At 39.8% G+C, this 18,104-nt stretch overlaps 1 protein-coding gene across 1 annotated transcript in view; it reads left to right on the plus strand.

Moving 5' to 3' along the window:
* Positions 1–5,606: 5,606 nt before the first annotated feature.
* The window catches only part of SAMSN1 (SAM domain, SH3 domain and nuclear localization signals 1), a 96,782-nt gene continuing 84,284 nt past the window's right edge, over positions 5,607–18,104 (plus strand). The window contains exon 1 of the mRNA XM_048052941.2: positions 5,607–8,387. Within this exon, the coding sequence (XP_047908898.1) occupies positions 8,364–8,387 (24 nt within the window). The 5' untranslated portion in view covers positions 5,607–8,363. The remainder of the gene's footprint in view (positions 8,388–18,104) is intronic.

Below are 18,104 nucleotides of genomic sequence, written 5' to 3' on the forward strand. Positions count from 1 at the left end.
ACTAGGATGGATTTAAGTGAGTAATAATATCCAGTTACTAGCTCTGAGACAATTTGGCAGTCTGAAGTACCATGAGGGCTCAGCTACAGCAGGGAAGGCTGTTCTCCACAGAAATGAATATATGCTGATATGCTGCCAAAGTTATTCTAGGGATGCAGATGGCATCTACAGTTCCCACTGGATAAGGCTGGTTTTAATGTGACTGGTGAGGACAGTGTGTAGTGGATACAAATTTTTACTGGCATGTGATAATCAAATTTAAATTTTGTTTTCCCCAAATATTTTAGAACACACTGATATCCTATGTGTCGTTCCTGCAACATATCCTGATGGCAGTGTACAGACTTCTCCCCCTTAATGTCAGCCTCTTCTGCATATTCAATTACCTTAATAAATGCTGGTAATTTATCCAACAGTGGGTACAGACAGGGCATATTTTGCAGGAACACGAAGGTGTGAATTGCCACAAGGCATAAAGGCTGCCACTTGTTTTTTAAAGAGGTCCTAAGTGGCAAATAGAGTTCGTCTCTCACATGGCACAATATGTTTGTAGAAATGAAAGAAAGTGCTATAACACATGGAGAGGAAGTAAGACAGTATAACAGGGTCATGGATAGTCAAAACCGAGGACGCTCCAAGCTGGAGGCTCTGCAAATCACATGCACAGGGATGTAAACAGCTCGAATTGCCACTGCATCAGTTGATGTATCCTCGCCTCTAAAAAACAGCACTGTAGTAAAAATTAGCTGCACAGTTGTAACTGTGGTGACATTGGACGAGTTGACATAACTCTGTTGAAGAATATGAAGTTCTACTAATGTCTACCAACTAAGGATCTATTCAGATTAACTTCCAAAGAATACAAATGGTCTGTCCAAACAGTGGGTAGCTGTTAATGCAATACAAAAGGATAAAGTGGGGAGAAATGCTCTATGTAGCAGCACGTATTCCTTGCTGCAACATGAGCAATTTCATGTGGTTGATTCCAGCTCATGGCTGTATTTACAGTCCTGAAGTGTTTAGACCATTTTGATTTAAGCAAATTTTGTACTTCCTGGATGCATTTGTACTCACACTTCATAACTGGTTTAGAGTGGTTTTATCACTATATTTTACTAAGTACAGATTGAAACCTAAGTTGCAGAGTGTAAGAGAAAAGCTTTGCTTGACACTAACTGCATAGCCTTTAATGTATAACTTGTGTGGATTGCTGGTCATCTCTGTATAAAAGAAGAAATGCTTTTTATTAGGAGATTTTTTTAAAAAAACTATTGAGCCAAACTTAGAGCCAGTGTGATCAAACTGTGATGGTTGTACAGCAGATTTATTTATTTATTTGGAATGATGCCCAAGAGAATGGGCTACTGGCAGCAGATATGTATCTCAATCAGCTAAGGAGCCACGAGGTATCTGGAAACTGAATGGGAAATTTCTGAGTCTCTAATTATGATTTTCAACAAGGTTAGACTAACACAAACCTGAAAATTAAAACATATGGTAGAAGCTCATCAATAAAATTAGTCTTCAGTTTTTCTCTTGTCGATGCTACAGTGGTTTCATTAGCTTCCAGTGAATTCCTGCTGATTTGTCTCAATGTGAGTAGAGAGACAGGACCAAAGAGTCTCAGTGTAGACTCCTGAAGGACAGAAGAAGATTTTGCATCTGGTGTTGTGTCTACAGATATAGGCAGATGCAAGTCTGAATTGGCTAGCTATGAAACAGCTCCAGGCCTGAAAACTGCAGATGAAATGGTGGTACAGACAAAATATTATGTTCTGTTCAGAGGCTACTTATCTAGGTGCAGTTGGCTGTGTGAGTCAGCTGGCTCTTTTCTATTTCACTTGGAGCTTGGGGCTGTCAACAGCTACCTGCGGGTGTCACCTGGATTTAAGGAGGTGCATGGGAGCAGAAGTGTGTGGCTATGGCTGCAGGGAGTGGGTGCAAGTTAGGTTAGAACGACTGTCCTCAGGCTGTACCCACCTTAGCATGTACCTCATAATTAGTAGAGGAGCTCTGAGTAAAGTTACCAGGAGTGCTCAGATCAATAGATGCATTCCTTTTGGCTTCATTAAGCTTTGGATCAGTCCCTCAAGGAATGACTAAAGTTCTTAACCTAAATTCTCATAGGCAAAAGTGGCAAGGCAATCTCTCTTGCAGAGTGGATTGGAAAAACCTCTGCTGGCCTTTCAAAGTTCTGTTCTTAAATGCTAACACAGGGCCTGGGTGGCTACAGACTCAGAAGGCAATGTTAATTTTTTGGAGCCATTGCAGGCAGGGTGTGCTTAATAAGACTGTCATCTTGGTATTAAACAAAAAATAAAACAGCACCACCACCAACAAAAACATCAAAAATAAATGGAATACAGGGTGATGGGAAGACAAATGTTTAGAGAACAGTCTGGTTCTTTGAGTTTACTAGCCCATTACATAAAAAAAATGCATGAACTGTGTGATTAAAAATATTAAGTAGTAAGTATAGAAATCAATTCTGTTTAGTGAGGATTCAAATCCCCTTGAGGCTTTAAAATGTTTTTTAAGGTCTAAGGAGGTAGAGGGTTGACATCTCTTCTATAAATGCATAGAATTACTAAGCACAGGGGATTTATTTAACCAGGAAACTTACATTATTGAGATTAGACATCTCGTTTTCAAGGTGCTTCTGAAAGATAATGACTCCTATACCCATAATTCACTGTAGACATCAGTTTTGTCTGGCAGTATATAAATTGGCCTGATGAGAGAAGTTAGCAGTTTTCCCTCTAAATTGCAATATATTGCTAGATAGCAATATAGAATATGTGGGCCTGATTCATGGAGTTTCAGTAAAATTATGGAGCATAGAATTTGGCCCTCCCATTTAGGAAATAGATGTTTCCTTTCTAGAACAGTGATATGTTTTTTCCTTTGATTAAAATATATCTGCTCTGAAGAAAAATGTAAGTCTTCTGGGACAAGGGAAAGAACAATCTGATTGTTTATCCAGAAAGCAATGTTGGCTTCAAAACATGACCGAACATTATGAATTGCATGGGAAATACCATGTGCTTTTATGATGTGACTAAATGCGATCTGTTAGCAGGAGAAGGTGCATGAAATTCTGATTTAACTGAATTCAATGGGAATTTTGCCAGTGACTTTAACAGACATAGACCTGTAGAGGGATTCTGGAAATTGTGAGTGTTTTACTTGCCTTTTTGATTGTGAGTTATAGAATATTGGCTATTTGTGTCTTTATTTGCTTGATTTTCTGAGCTGAAGTAAATGTTATGGCTATTTGTGCTGAGTGAGTTTGAAATAGTCTTTAACTGAGCTAAACAGTGTTGCCAATCTTCATTGCAAATGTGTAAAAGCTGCTGTATTGAATCAATCATTGCATCTGTAAAATTGTCTCTTCAAAGGAGAAGGGGAGTACTGCAGTTTGGCAGAGGTAGGGATAGTTGTGAAGCTTTTTCCTTACCAAATTTAATTACTTGCTGAATGTAAAAGGTGGAAATGAAGAAGCTGTCTCTAAATTGAAGGAGATTCTAAAAGAAAAAAAAATCAATAATGTTTAAAGAATCAGATTTTTAGTTAGTACTTCATGGTTCCTTTCCCAACTATTAAGTAGTTGTAATTTAGAACCAATGATTGGAACATTTGATTCTGGAACATCAAATGTTAGTAGCTCTTACAGCTTCTGATATGTTTGTGGTCTGAAATGGAGCTTTCTACCATTTGGGGTATCTTCAGGGGATGTTCATGATAGAAAGTGTTAAACTTTTTTTATCATAGCATTTTCCTAAGATCAAATAGTGGCCTGTCAAAGAGCACTCGTCATGGGTAGTGGGTCAACAAGAAAAGCATTCTGCACACAACAGCTTTGTCATCTGCTTATTGAAAGTGAACAGAAGGAGGTGAAATAAGGCAGGTTTTTTATCCATTGTGCCAACACAAGGTTGCCCTCATATGTTAGAGAATATGGAACATATTGAATAGGCACTTCCTGAAAGTAGACACACAATCCCTTTCCAAAGAAATGGGAGACCAAGAGAAAGCCTATAACTGAGTCGTAATTTCTGAATCTCCCAGTTTCTACCAGCAGAGCCTCTGTAGCACTGTAGTAATGCACTACATTTACTTTGAGCTAATGATGAAGTAATAATTCAGCTTCTTATGTGCAGATAATAGAGAAACGTGACTGCTCACCATATGATTATTTGAATATTTAACATTCATACCTTATCAGACAATAGCATTGCTGCTGTTGGTTTTAAATCTGTGGGGAGATGCTCATATGACAGATAGATGATGATCAGAAAAGTAGACACATTTTCATTAAGGATAGTTGTGCTATAGGAGGAAAAAAAGAAGGGGGAAGAAAAGAGGGTAAGTATTTGTTCCAGCTTTACTCAAATGTAAGTAGTAATTAACTACTGTGTTTAAAACTACTGAGTATATATTTGTTTGTCCAGTTAGCCAAAGAACTCAGACTCACTCATCTGTGAGTCACACAGTTCTGCTGGTGAGTTTTCACAGTGACAGATGAAGCTGCACCAGTAGAAAGGCTAGCATAGGTCTGTGAGCCTGCAGCCAAGACTGAATTACAAGTACCTGAATCGTGGTTTGACCTCGACTGCTGTAAACCAGGCTAGATTTTATGTTGCCACTTACTGTGAATAGCCTGAAATCAAGCCTTCTGAAGAGGCCAAGAATGCCTAGAGATCTCAGCTATGCAGTCTTTTCACTGTTTAGGAACAGAAACCTCAATATAGGAAAGCCTCAATTTGTGGGCATTTTTTTCTTTTTAATGGTGTCTGAACAATTTGCACAGATATAGAACCCAGATATGTAGAAACCATGTAGCAGTGAACACAGAGATTAAATGCTAACAGTAGCGCAAGATTAGAGTTAGCAAGTGAAGGTTTCAACTGCTTCCTGTTTGGTAAAACTTATTTGTCTACCCTTCTCACAACATGCTTTTGCTGCTCTGCTGTGTTGCTGTTGCAGCAAATTGCTCTTTTTATGTCAGATAAAATGTACATAGATGTCACAACACTGACTTTACCTTCAAATTTGTTCTTTTTATTTACTAGATTTTTTTTCTTTTTATAGCTCAAATTCTTTACACAAAGAGCTGTGATATCAAGTGTCATTAAGAACTCTTGCTGAGCTTTTATTTATATGATTCATCCTGACCAACCAATTATAAACTATTGCATCTTATATTAATTATTATATTAGGTGCTTCCTCACAGTTGGTAATTTATCCATTAGTCTAGGGCTGGAACATGATGGGTAATGTCATCTCTGGTTTACAAGTATCAATTTGACCTGTACAGATGGCTATAACAGTGAATTAGTAGAGGTCCACAATGCTAACTTTTCGTAAGAGGAGTCTTAGTATTCTAAGTATTTAAAAATGTGTAATAGCAAGTCTGCAGTCTTTAGAGTCTTAGTGGCTCATATCTAGACTATCTGTAGCTGTCCTTTGGGATCCTCCTTGAAGTCCTTACTGAAGACTACTATGTGTAAAGCAGAATGGAAATGAGAGTGGGTTAACTATCTCTGCTTCTCAAGCAGGATATCTGAACTGGATGTGTAAAGCTTTTACCCTAGCAGAATGGAAATCAGAGTGGGTTAACTTTCTCTGTTTCTTAAGCAGGATATCTGAACTGAATATTTTATACCTTACTGGAAGAACTTTCACAAACGCTGCAGTGTCTTCAGTACAGATATACAAAGATAGCTGATACAGCTGGAAACTGAAGGACTAATACACCAGGATATGAAATGAGAGCAATTGAATGCTGGAGGTCTGCCTTTTGGAGAATGAAGGAAGACAAGCCATCTGGGACATCCATTCAGGAGGCATGTTCACAAAGTTTAAACCTGTGTCACTCCCAGTTGCAATCTTCAGCTCTGTATTTGAGGAAAGCATGCCTCTGTTTTTCACATTTTGCTTCGGTGGACTAGTGCTTAGCTCACGAGATTTCAGGCTTGATGTGATGAATTGCACCTGTCCAAATGGTGAAGCAAGAACAACTAAAACAAGAGTTGGCCCAATGCCTTAGAAAGTCAGCAGATGAGCATTTATCTCTCTTCATAAAAGGTTACCTTGTACAGCTCTGCATTTTTGCTTTGCTATATAGTCACTTTCCACATATGTGTATGTCTGTAAGCAGAGATACAGGCTGGTTTTTATGTTTTAAATTGTTTTTTTGGTCTTCAACTATCCTCTTTTCTGTGTGTCTGCACATATAAGCAAAATGTAAACTGAATAGCTCAGTATAAGATCCATGCTTCCTTAGCCACACTTAACTTACAGATCTGTGGTATAAAATGAATAAACTTCCTCCCAGGGGTCTGAGAGTAAAAATGTTTAGAAAAAAAAAAATCCAGAAAATAAACCAGTCTGAATACAAAATGCATCCCCCTGAGTTACTTAGGTTTTGATTCCTTAGTCATGTTACCAGTTTTTTAGTCTTCTTAGAGTTTTATAGATAGCTATTCCTATAAATATGTGTAAAAAAAAAAAAGTCATAGTTGGGCTAGGGTACTTTTCATCATTACTTTCATAGTACTATGCATGTGAGGTTTGTGTTGTTATTTCAGTTTTTCCAGCTGAAGAACCTAAGGCACAGAAAGGATCAAAATTTGTCCCTGAAGAGAAAACTACTGAGTGAGCCAGAAACCAAATGCAAGCCCATCTGTGGTCAGTGAGGTCTCTCATATGTCTATTTGTGCATAATCATGTTAGAAAAGTGTCACTAGGTGGTAGTTGACAAAATCTGTTAGTATTCCTCAAGTTTGTAGTAAGAGTAAATGAGAAGCCTCCAGTGTAATGGGTTTATCTATAACAATTTTCATAAAGTTCTTCATAGCCAAACCATTTTTTTTTCTAATATGTGAAACCAACCTGAAATTATAACTAAAAAGGAGGCCTGGGAAAAGCCTTCAAGTCTTCTATAGACTTTAATATACATCAAAGTAAATAGGGAAAGCACAAACTGAAGTTCTTTTCTTTTTCATGTTATGTCTTATCTGTCCTCTGGAGTTTGTCTGAGTGCCTTTTTGTGAGGTTTGCTTGGGTTTTGTTCAAAGTAGAAAATAAGTTATATTAAAATGTAGTTATCCTGCCAAAATCAGAGGTTTTGAATGCACCGGGGGTGCAGAATCAGACTGCAAAATGACTTGCACAAACTGAAGTAGTCAGAAGTATGAGCAATAAAAGAGATACTTGGCATTTACTAATATAAATCCCTATAAAAGGGAAATTGAGCTCTCGGTCACAAAATGAGAGTACCTCTCCATTTTGATGGAATTTCAACTTGTGTCTCTTTGGTACCAGCAACTACGCATTCATATAACCAAATATCATAGTGTTCACATTAGAGTTGTGGGAGGTTAACTGGTGGGTTGCAAGGGAACATTATTCCAAAAACAGATTAAGTTTACATGTTCTATAATCCGAAACAACTTGAGACTCACAGTCTCTATGTCATTACTTCTTCTTCAGACTGTAGTTCTACTCCATAACAAATGAATACATGGGAATTCCTTGGGCTGATGGAATTTTGTTGATTTTTACCAGTTAGTCACATAGGCTACTGTTTTTATTTCTAATTTTCCCTCATCTGCCTGCAAGTATATACGGAAAAGTTTCATTATAACCCATGAATCAGCTTTGAATATTCACAATTTTTTAATTTCCAAATTTGCCATATTTTCGAATAGCAAACTTGGTTTAATCTTAATCTGCATCATCAAGCAGTCAACATGTCAGGCACTGGTTTGGTAATTATTCATTAGTGTACAGCCCCAAAGAGAATGTGATATATTTTTCTTTATAATTTGATTATGGCACATAGGTTTCTTTTTCAAGGTACTTAAGTAAGATGCTTCCATTCTAAATGCAGTGAATAGCTACTGTATTTTGTAAACTAATTAATCTGTATAGAAATGAAGTATTTTCCAAGAATATCTGCTTCTTTGGAAAATACAAGCAAGATGTGAAGAGTTGCTTTGGGGTTAGCTTTATGTTCTGGTGGCCTTCGGCATAAATAATTTTATTTATATTAGATGATAAACAAAATGGAAACAACAAGAGAGCATATCCTGAACCCATCATAATCATTCAGACCATGCTTTTGTTTTGTTTGTAAACATTGTTCATTAATTCAGAAAACAGTTTGTACTGTCCTGAGAAAGCCTGTCTCATTTGATAATGGGCTTTGAATCCAGTGGATTATTGCAGGGATTTTATCTTGCAGTAATCTGCAGGGAGAAATGTACAAACAGCTGGGAGAGCAAGGAGGAGCTGCATTGTGCAGTGGGAGTTCTTTGGAGCAGAATTTTGGGGTGCTGGAGTGGATCTCAATAGCAACATGAATCTTTTCTGTTTTTCTCTGGTAAGTGTACACACACATTTTTCTTTACAGGGTTGCTGAGCTGATAAACTGAACCAGTGGGTGTGTTTGGAAGGAAAAAAATTCAAGGTGTTGTATCATCAAGTGTACAAAGATTGTGTAATGACAATGATTCTCTCTAACATAGAGGAAAGAATTTATGTATGAGAAATTATACATAACAAAACATGATTCAGTAAAAATAAGATAAAGTAAAAAGCATATTACAAATGTGCTGTGTGACTTCTGTGATTATTCCAAAAATCTGCATATTTAAACATTACACATTTGACGCCAGCACAGTAAAACATATGTGTCTTAAAATTACAAAATATATGTATGCTATAATTTGCTTTAAGTTATTTTGTTTGAGATAGTAGTGTCTGATTTCCTTTTATAGTAGTCTGGGAAATCTGCTAGAACTTTTACAGCATTAGTTTTCTATTAGCCAAGCATGAATACATAGTCTTCTGGGTTAATCCAATCATATGGCGATATTTACTGAAGGACAGAGGAGTTGATCTAAGACCCTCTCCAGGTTTTCTTTGTTTTGTTGTTTGATTTGTTTGTTTGTTTGTTTGTTTTTCTCTCTCTCTTTTTTTTTTTTTTCCTTTTCTCTTGCCCTAAGACTACTGGTCAGAATGAACAGGTAAATCAGGGTAGGAAATCCATAGAAACCGTTTCTGTTTTAAAAGCTTAACCATCTGCCAATACCAATGATCAGTATTAGCAGTAGTAATTAGATGAGTATATTTGCAGTATTTACACAGAAAAGGAGATCTGTTTGCCCATTTTTTCATCTTTTGTCCAGATGTTTTGTATCTTTTCCCCATATGTTTAGAAAGAAAATAAAAATCAATATTCAAGCCGCACTTATACAAATTCAAATAGGGAAGCTGCTTTGTGTAAACCATTGTTGCTAGTTGCTAATGCTAATCTCAGCACAGAGTATTGGTGCTTTCCAGACCATGAGGATTAAAAGCTGTTTTGGAGTACTTAAAGTAAAATACAATGATATATCAGGATTTTGTGACAAGAGTCCCCTCATAAAAATAATATCATGGGAATTCAGTGACACTTTTGATCACAGTTTATTGTGAATACCTGTGAATTTGTTCAAAGTTACCAATGGCTTTGTGGTACAATCTGTAACATCTTGAAAATACTTGTTTCTGCAGGTTTTTGGGACAGAACTGTTCTATCAATTTTTTATTGTTTCATTGGGGCAGCTTCTTGTTTTCTATGTAGTTCACTTTTTAAGGTGTTGAGCATTGTAACAGTTGAGAAATCAGCTTTTAAACAGAATGGGGGATAGATCATGTGGGCAAGTGCAGGTCAAGTTGCAGTTTTATGTTATGCTGGCTGTGCATCAACTAGAGTTTCTGTGACAAACATAATGACTACAGTAATTATAGATGGCTCAGGCAAGTGAAAGCTAGTGCCATGATAGCTTCTGTAATGAAATTAGTTCTGTTTAAAGATTGCTGCTAAGAAGATAACCTCCATTCATTACAAGCTTTCCATAGGAGCCATTCTGTCTACTGTGGTAATCTTTTGAGCAGCTGGCAAAACTTCTCACAAGTTATTGAGATCTAAAGATAATTCATAAGTCACTAGCATGGGTCTGTATTTCATAAAACTCAGAGCCATGTGTACTCCTCCCTGTGCATGCAACAGAGTGCAATTTCTTTCTGTAATCAGATTGTCTAGCTTGGAAATGAGCTAGTGATCCAAATATGTACACTAGCTACTTTTCAGTCTGTGGCTGTGAAAAGGCCGGCAACGCAGTGGCTGAACTAGCAAAAAAGATATGAGGGTGTTTTTCTCTTCAAGAAAGGCAAGTCAAAAATAATGTGCAGTAACAAAATAATTAGACTTTAAAAACATCTTTAAAAAGCACCAGAGGAGACAGTTCCTTTGCAGATGTAAAATGACCAATGATGAATTGAAATATTTTATACCAGGTGAACATCTGGTGTAAATATTGAACCTGCAGCCATAGAAGAATCTTAGACTACTGGCAGACATAACTAAAAGAGCTTTCCAAAAATAGTATTTTCATGGAAGTATTTTCCTCACATAGACCAAGAAGACTCACTGCAATGAGCGTGTGTGTGTGCACATATGCATGAATATATATTTTAAAATACAATGTTGTATAGGTCAAAAAATACTTTTCTACCTTACTGAACATACTGGACAAAGTAAGATATAATCTTAGGGAATGCCAAGAATATTGTGTTTGAAAACAGGGTGGAACCAGACTTCTGGCAGATTTAAAGCAGTGGAACAACTGGTAGTTAAAGGAACATCAGTTTCTGTTGTCAGATTTGAGTTTCTGTGGGTTTGCTTTTGGAACTGTCCTTATCACTAAGACGGATTTTTAGCATGAGGAACCACCAAGTGTTACAGACAGTCCAGCAACTGGTGACAAGGAGGCTGAAGACACTCAAGTTACAAGAGGGTTGTAAGGTCTCTGGAAGCCTGGACAGGACTCTGCCCTTTCCTGGGAAGCAGATAGTTGAGACTGGAATAATTCCTGTTGCTGCTTGGTAGGCCTGTTGTCTCCTGCTATGAGTGCTCCGGCATGGGGTGTTTCCCCAGCAGTGTTTTGTGTTCTCAGTTAACTTCATAATGATTTGTTTTCTCAAATGAGATTAATTTTGCCTTGGTCTCAAGAAATGTGCAGACTTTCCTTCATAACCTTGTGCCATTTTTTCCATTTACAAAATGGTCTAAAGCATAAATGTCTCTGCTTTTGTAAACATATCATGTTAAAATGTCAGCCTTACACTCAAAATTTGCAGTGTCTTTTCCATCTTACAGTGCTTAACATTCAGGTGCTTAAATCAGAACAATACTGTTTGGTTTTAGAGCAATAGGGAGAGGTACCCAAATCAAGCACTGCTACTGTGTCAATTGCAGGGTTATGTCTTCAAATCATCTATTTTAATAGCCTGCCTACTAAATGGAAGCATCCTACAAATCTAAGGAATAGAAAATATTATTAAAACATCTAGTCTTTTAATTGAGGTAGATTTTTTTCCTATATTATTTTCCTGAATCAAGTCTCAAATCTGCAGACTATATACTCTGTGGTTAACATCAGTTCACCTGGAACACCTCCAATTAATCCTGTTCTGGGTGGTTTTTTTTTTTTTTTTTCATTTCTTTTTCTTTTTTTTTTTTTTTTTCTGAGACTGTGTGCTTATATTACTGATTTGGTAGCATTCTTCCTGGAAGCAGCGTAATGCTCACCTTTGATGGGGACATCTTTGAACATGGGTGTGCAGTTAACCAAAATTACAAGCTTTTAGTTATTTCTGTACTCTTGGACCCACAAGAAAGACACAGTCTGCAACTCTACTAATAAAACACACACGCCCAGGAACATGTCGAGACATTGAGGCTCCTAAGGTTGCAATAACTTAGGCCTTTTCTAGCAAACCCTCCAAAACAAGGTGGCTGCATGCAACCTGCCTGTTGAGTATCATCTTGATGGGGTTTTAAGAACTGTGCTGAGAAGTCATTTGGATGCCTTTTAGTTACTGTAAGACAAGTGTGAGTCAGGGACTGCAGATGATCATGTTACAGTGTCATGGACTGTTCTTGTCCATAATTTCATTTACTAAGAGAGATGTACAACCAGATGTATTTCTGGTTCAAAGAAAAATTGAATTTCAGTAAAGTATCCATAACAAAGTGGATATGAGGGGCATGAAAAAGCTCCTTACAAAGGCAGTATTTAAACGCTATTTCCAACCCTTTAGCAGTGAACAGTAGCATTAACAATGGAACCGATGAAGACGGGAGAATTTCAGATGCTTCAGGGGTGACAACACATATATATCAGAAACCCGTGAAAGAAGGGAGCTAGGGAAAGGACACAACACTCATAATCACATGGATGCTCAAATCAGTTATTCGAGTTAAGCACTAATCTTTGGGTTTAAGCCAAATAAGATCCCTTGCATTTCTACTTCTCTTCCATATGGTAGCTTTCTTACTATCAGTTTTGGTAGTAAAACGTAAAGTACTGAGTGAAAGTCTCACCAGCTCAGTGATTTTAAGTAGCATAGAACTAGTTATGGTTTTTTTTGATAGTTGGTTTAAAGATGTGCTGACTGCAACGTAAAATGCATTACATCTAATGTTATTAACTAAAACAGCCATTGGCACTAAACTAATGTTTCTACTGTGAAGAATACAGAGAAAATTCATATTAAAAAATGGTGTGATAGATATATTAATAACTACATGGAACCCCCTTACATTAAAGAAACCATAGAATAAATAGAAAGATTCTAATGCTGCAATGGGCATTGGGACATGATGCTACTCAGAAATAGATTTTATTTTAAAATGTGTTTTAACAAAAAAAAAATTAACTGAATGTGGAAGGAACGTTCTCTGAAGTATAGTGCGAGTAGAAGACATCTGAGCATTCGAGCTCCCATGCTTCCCATGTAGTCATCTTCTTGTTCTTTTTAGCTAGCTAGTTGTCACCCCGTGATACACAGGAGTTCACAATTAAACACTGAGTTAGAGAATTATCTGACTGCATTGCAAAATGCGCTTCTCTCTGCCTTATGATTCGTGTAGTCACTGCACACCATGATAATAATAACATGAAAAGTAAAGAACTGCAGACAACTATTTTCTTCTAGCTCTGAATTAGAATCTTTTCTCCCATAAAATTCCTGAGGCAAAGGGCTTTAAAATGCTTTCTTATACAGTGTAGGAGAAAGAAGTACTAGGTACTACAGAATTAAGTTATTGGTTTTTTCTGCTCTCTCTTGTATTGTCCTGTGCCATTTAATGTGCTCAGAAGTACTAAAGGAGTTGAGTAAATGCAAAGTCTACACCAGCTCATATCTGCAAAGAATTTTCTCTCATTGACTGGTGTTGGTTGCAAGGGGCAGACCTAGACACTACTTTGTGAATGATCTTTGTGTCCTAGCAAACCCCAACAACAGCAAAATAGCAATATCTTTTGTGCACCAATATTACATTTCCCCTTTTCAGAATAAGTAAATATTGACCTTATTTTGCCAGATAAAGAAATTTGTGTCTCCGTATACCCATGTATCCAAAGAATTCCTGGTATGGCCTAACAACTTCTGTTTTGTATGTGTCTTACGGGTGAAACAGTAGTAAAAATAGCAGGTTTTAGGAAGTGAATATGGAAGTGCTGTATGAATTAGAGGTTAAAAGGGGTGGATTTTCTGGAGATTTTTCATATTTATAGCTTTTAAACGAGACTTAGTGTTTGTGTAACAGAAAAGTTTATTGGCATAGCATTGTCTTTCTCATACACTTTTTTGGTACACGCTTGCTCTCTTGCATGTGCTCATGTCTTCTTATGCCCACACCTTTTCCACACCCAGTATTTCTCATTTCTCATGCCCTCACACAGGCTTTCCCCACATGCTCAGTCTCTTCCTTGCATGTCCCCGTGTGTTGTGGTTTAACCCGGCTGGCAGCTAAACATCACACAGCCGTTCGCTCACCCTCCCCCCTCCCTCTCTGGGATGGGGGAGAGAAACGGGAAAGTGAAGCCTGTGAGTTGAGATAAAGACAGTTTATTAAGACAGGAAAATAATAATAACAATAATAATAATAATAGTGATAATGGTAATAGTATTAACAATTAATAATGTGTAAGAAAACAAGTGATGCACAATGCAATTGCTCACCACCCGCTGACCGATGCCCAGCCTATTCCCGAGCAGCCGGCCCCCCCACCCCGGCCAGCCACCCCTATATATTGTTTAGCATGACGTCAGATGGTATGGAATACCCCTTTGGCCAGTTTGGGTCAGCTGTCCTGGGTCTGTCCCCTCCCAGCTCCTGCTGCACCCCCAGCCTGCTCGCTGGCAGGACAGAGCAAGAAGCCGAAAAGTCCTTGGCCTGGTGTAAACACTGCTCTGCAACAATTAAAACATCAGCATGTTATCAGCACTCTTCTCATCCTAATCCAAAACATAGCACCCTACCAGCTACTATGAGCTACTTAACTCTGTCCTAACTGGAACCAGGACAGATATCCACCCCTTATTCCATACCATTTATGTCATGCTCAGGTTACACTCTGTCCAATACATTCTAATTAATCACCATTTTCATCTATGATATATAGCAATCATGGTAGTGATGACATACAGTATTATATAATAATTAACATACTACAATTCAACTCATGGGCTATTCTCACCCAGTATCAAATCCCCTTGAGGTACACACCGGACCTCCCCATTCTTTTGCATTACCCACCAAGTGCATCCAGGTCCCTGAGCAAAAGCAATTCCACGAATGGGTTTGCCTTTTCCTGAGGCAGGAGTAGCCCAGACTGTTTTACCCAGCATGTTTCTTACGTGCACTACAGGAACTTTATCCCCTTCTACAGTGCGTAACAGGTTTGATTGGGCAGGTCCAGCTCGGTTGGCAGATCCCCTGGTATTGACTAACCAGGTGGCCTTTGCCATATGTGTATCCCAATTTTTGAATGTCCCAGCACCCATTGCTTTCAGTGTAGTCTTCAACAGTCCATTGTATCGTTCAACTTTTCCAGAGGCTGGTGCATGATAGGGGATGTGATACACCCACTCAATACCATGTTCTTTGGCCCAAGTGTCTATAAGGTTGTTTCGGAAATGAGTCCCGTTGTCTGACTCAATTCTCTCTGGGGTGCCATGTCGCCATAAGACTTGCTTTTCAAGGCCCAGGATAGTGTTCCGGGCGGTGGCATGGGGCACAGGATATGTTTCCAGCCATCCGGTGGTTGCTTCCACCATTGTAAGTACGTGGCGCTTGCCGTTGCGGGTTTGAGGGAGTGTGATGTAATCAATCTGCCAGGCCTCTCCATATTTATATTTCAGCCATCGTCCTCCATACCAAAGAGGTTTTGACCGTTTGGCTTGCTTGATTGCAGCACATGTTTCACAGTCATGGATAACTTGTGCTATAGTGTCCATGGTCAGGTCCACCCCTCGATCACGAGCCCATCTGTAGGTTGCATCTCTACCTTGATGGCCTGAGGTGTCATGGGCCCATCGGGCTATAAATAATTCACCTTTATGTTGCCAGTCCAGGTCCACCTGAGCCACTTCAGTCTTAGCAGCCTGATCCACCTGCTGGTTGTTTTGATGTTCTTCAGTAGCCCGATTCTTGGGCACATGAGCATCTACATGGCGTACCTTTACAACCAGGTTCTCTACCCGGGCAGCAATATCTTGCCACAATGCCGCAGCCCAGATGGGCTTGCCCCTGCGCTGCCAGTTGTTCTGCTTCCATTGCTGTAACCACCCCCACAGGGCATTTGCTACCATCCATGAATCAGTATAGAGATAGAGAACTGGCCACTTTTCTCGTTCAGCAATATCTAAAGCCAGCTGAATGGCTTTTACTTCTGCAAACTGACTCGATTCACCTTCTCCCTCAGCAGCTTCTGCAACTCGTCGTGTAGGACTCCATACAGCAGCTTTCCATCTCCGATGCTTTCCCACAATACGACAGGACCCGTCAGTGAACAAGGCATATTTCTTCTCATTTTCCGGTAGCTTGTTGTACAGGGGGGCTTCTTCAGCACGAACCACCTCCTCCTCTGATGATATCCCAAAGTATTTGCCTTCTGGCCAGTCCATAATCACCTCCAAGATTCCTGGGCGACTGGGGTTTCCTATTCGAGCCCGCTGAGTAATCAGTGCAACCCATTTGCTCCATGTAGCATCAGTTGCATGATGCGTAGAGGGGACCCTTCCTTTGAACATCCAGCCTAGTACCGGCAGTCGGGGTGCCAGGAGGAGCTGCGCTTCAGTACCGACCACTTCCGAAGCAGATCGAACTCCTTCATATGCTGCCAATATCTCCTTTTCAGTTGGAGTATAGCGGGCTTCAGATCCTCTGTATCCCCGACTCCAAAACCCCAGGGGTCGACCTCGAGTTTCCCCAGGTTCTTTCTGCCAGAGGCTCCAGGTGGGACCATTCTCTCCGGCTGCGGTGTAGAGCACATTCTTTACATCTGGTCCTGTTCGGACTGGCCCGAGGGCTACTGCATGAACTATTTCCTGCTTAATTTGTTCAAAGGCTTGTCGTTGCTCAGGGCCCCATTCAAAAGCATTCTTCTTACGGGTTACTTGGTAGAGCGGGTTTACAATCAGACTGTAATTTGGAATATGCATTCTCCAAAACCCCACGACACCTAGGAAAGTTTGTGTTTCTTTTTTGCTAGTTGGTGGAGACATAGCTGTTATCTTGTTGATCACATCCATTGGGATTTGACGACGTCCATCTTGCCATTTAATTCCTAAAAACTGGATCTCTCGTGCAGGTCCTTTAACTTTATTCTGTTTTATGGCAAAACCGGCCTTCAGAAGGATTTGGACTATTTTCTTCCCTTTCTCGAAAACTTCTTCTGCAGTGTCACCCCACACAATGATGTCATCGATGTACTGCAGGTGTTCAGGAGCTTCCCCCTGCTCCAGCGCAGACTGGATCAGTCCATGGCAAATGGTAGGGCTGTGTTTCCACCCCTGGGGCAGCCGATTCCAAGTATATTGGACTCCCCTCCAAATGAAAGCAAACTGTGGCCTGCACTGTGCTGCTAGAGGGATGGAGAAAAATGCATTAGCGATATCAATTGTGGCATACCACTTGGCTGCCTTTGATTCCAGTTCATACTGGAGTTCTAGCATGTCCGGCACTGCAGCACTCAGTGGTGGCGTGACTTCGTTCAGGCCACGATAGTCCACTGTTAGTCTCCACTCACCATTAGACTTTCGCACTGGCCATATGGGACTATTAAAAGGTGAATGAGTCTTGCTGATCACTCCTTGGCTCTCCAGTTGACGAATTAGCTTATGGATGGGACTCAGGGAGTCTCGGTTGGTGCGATATTGCCGCTGGTGCACAGTTGTGGTAGCGATCGGCACTTGCTGTTCTTCAACCCTCAGCAACCCCACAACAGAAGGGTCCTCTGAGAGACCAGGCAAGGTAGACAACTGTTTAATGTCCTCTGTCTCCAAAGCAGCTATGCCAAAAGCCCAGCGGAACCCTTTTGGGTCCTTGAAATATCCTCTTCTAAGATAGTCTATGCCAAGGATGCACGGAGCATCTGGGCCAGTCACAATACGGTGCTTTTGCCACTCATTACTGGTTAGACTCACTTCAGCCTCCAATACAGTTAACTGCTGGGATCCCCCCATCACACCATAAATACAGATGGGCTCTGGCCCTTTATAGCTTGATGGCATTAGAGTACATTGTGCACCGGTGTCTACCAAAGCCTTATACTTCTGTGCGTCTGACGTGCCAGGCCATCGAATCCACACAGTCCAATAAACTCGATTGTCCCTTTCCTCCCCCTGGCTGGAGGCAGGGCCCCTCTAGTCCTGGTCAGAATCTTCATTTCTGTGTTTAAAGGACTGCCTGCTGGAAGTTGGAGCAGCAAACCTTTCAGAGAACTCCTTTTTCCCAATTGTTTTCCTTTGCAATTCACGTACCCGTGCCTCTAGGGTCGCAGTAGATTTTCCATCCCATTTTCTCATGTCCTCTCCATGGTCACGTAGGTAAAACCACAGGGTGGCGCGGTGTGTGTGCCCACCATATTGTCTTCCTTGCATAGATGAACGTTTACCCCTAATAGCTGAGACACTGGTTTGTACAGGTGGGGAGGAAAATAATCTCTCTTCAAGTTGGTGGATCTTTTCAGAAAGTTTCTCC

Source organism: Anser cygnoides, chromosome 1 (genome assembly GCF_040182565.1).
Source record: "Anser cygnoides isolate HZ-2024a breed goose chromosome 1, Taihu_goose_T2T_genome, whole genome shotgun sequence".
In the NCBI taxonomy this organism is placed as follows: Eukaryota; Metazoa; Chordata; class Aves; order Anseriformes; family Anatidae; genus Anser; species Anser cygnoides.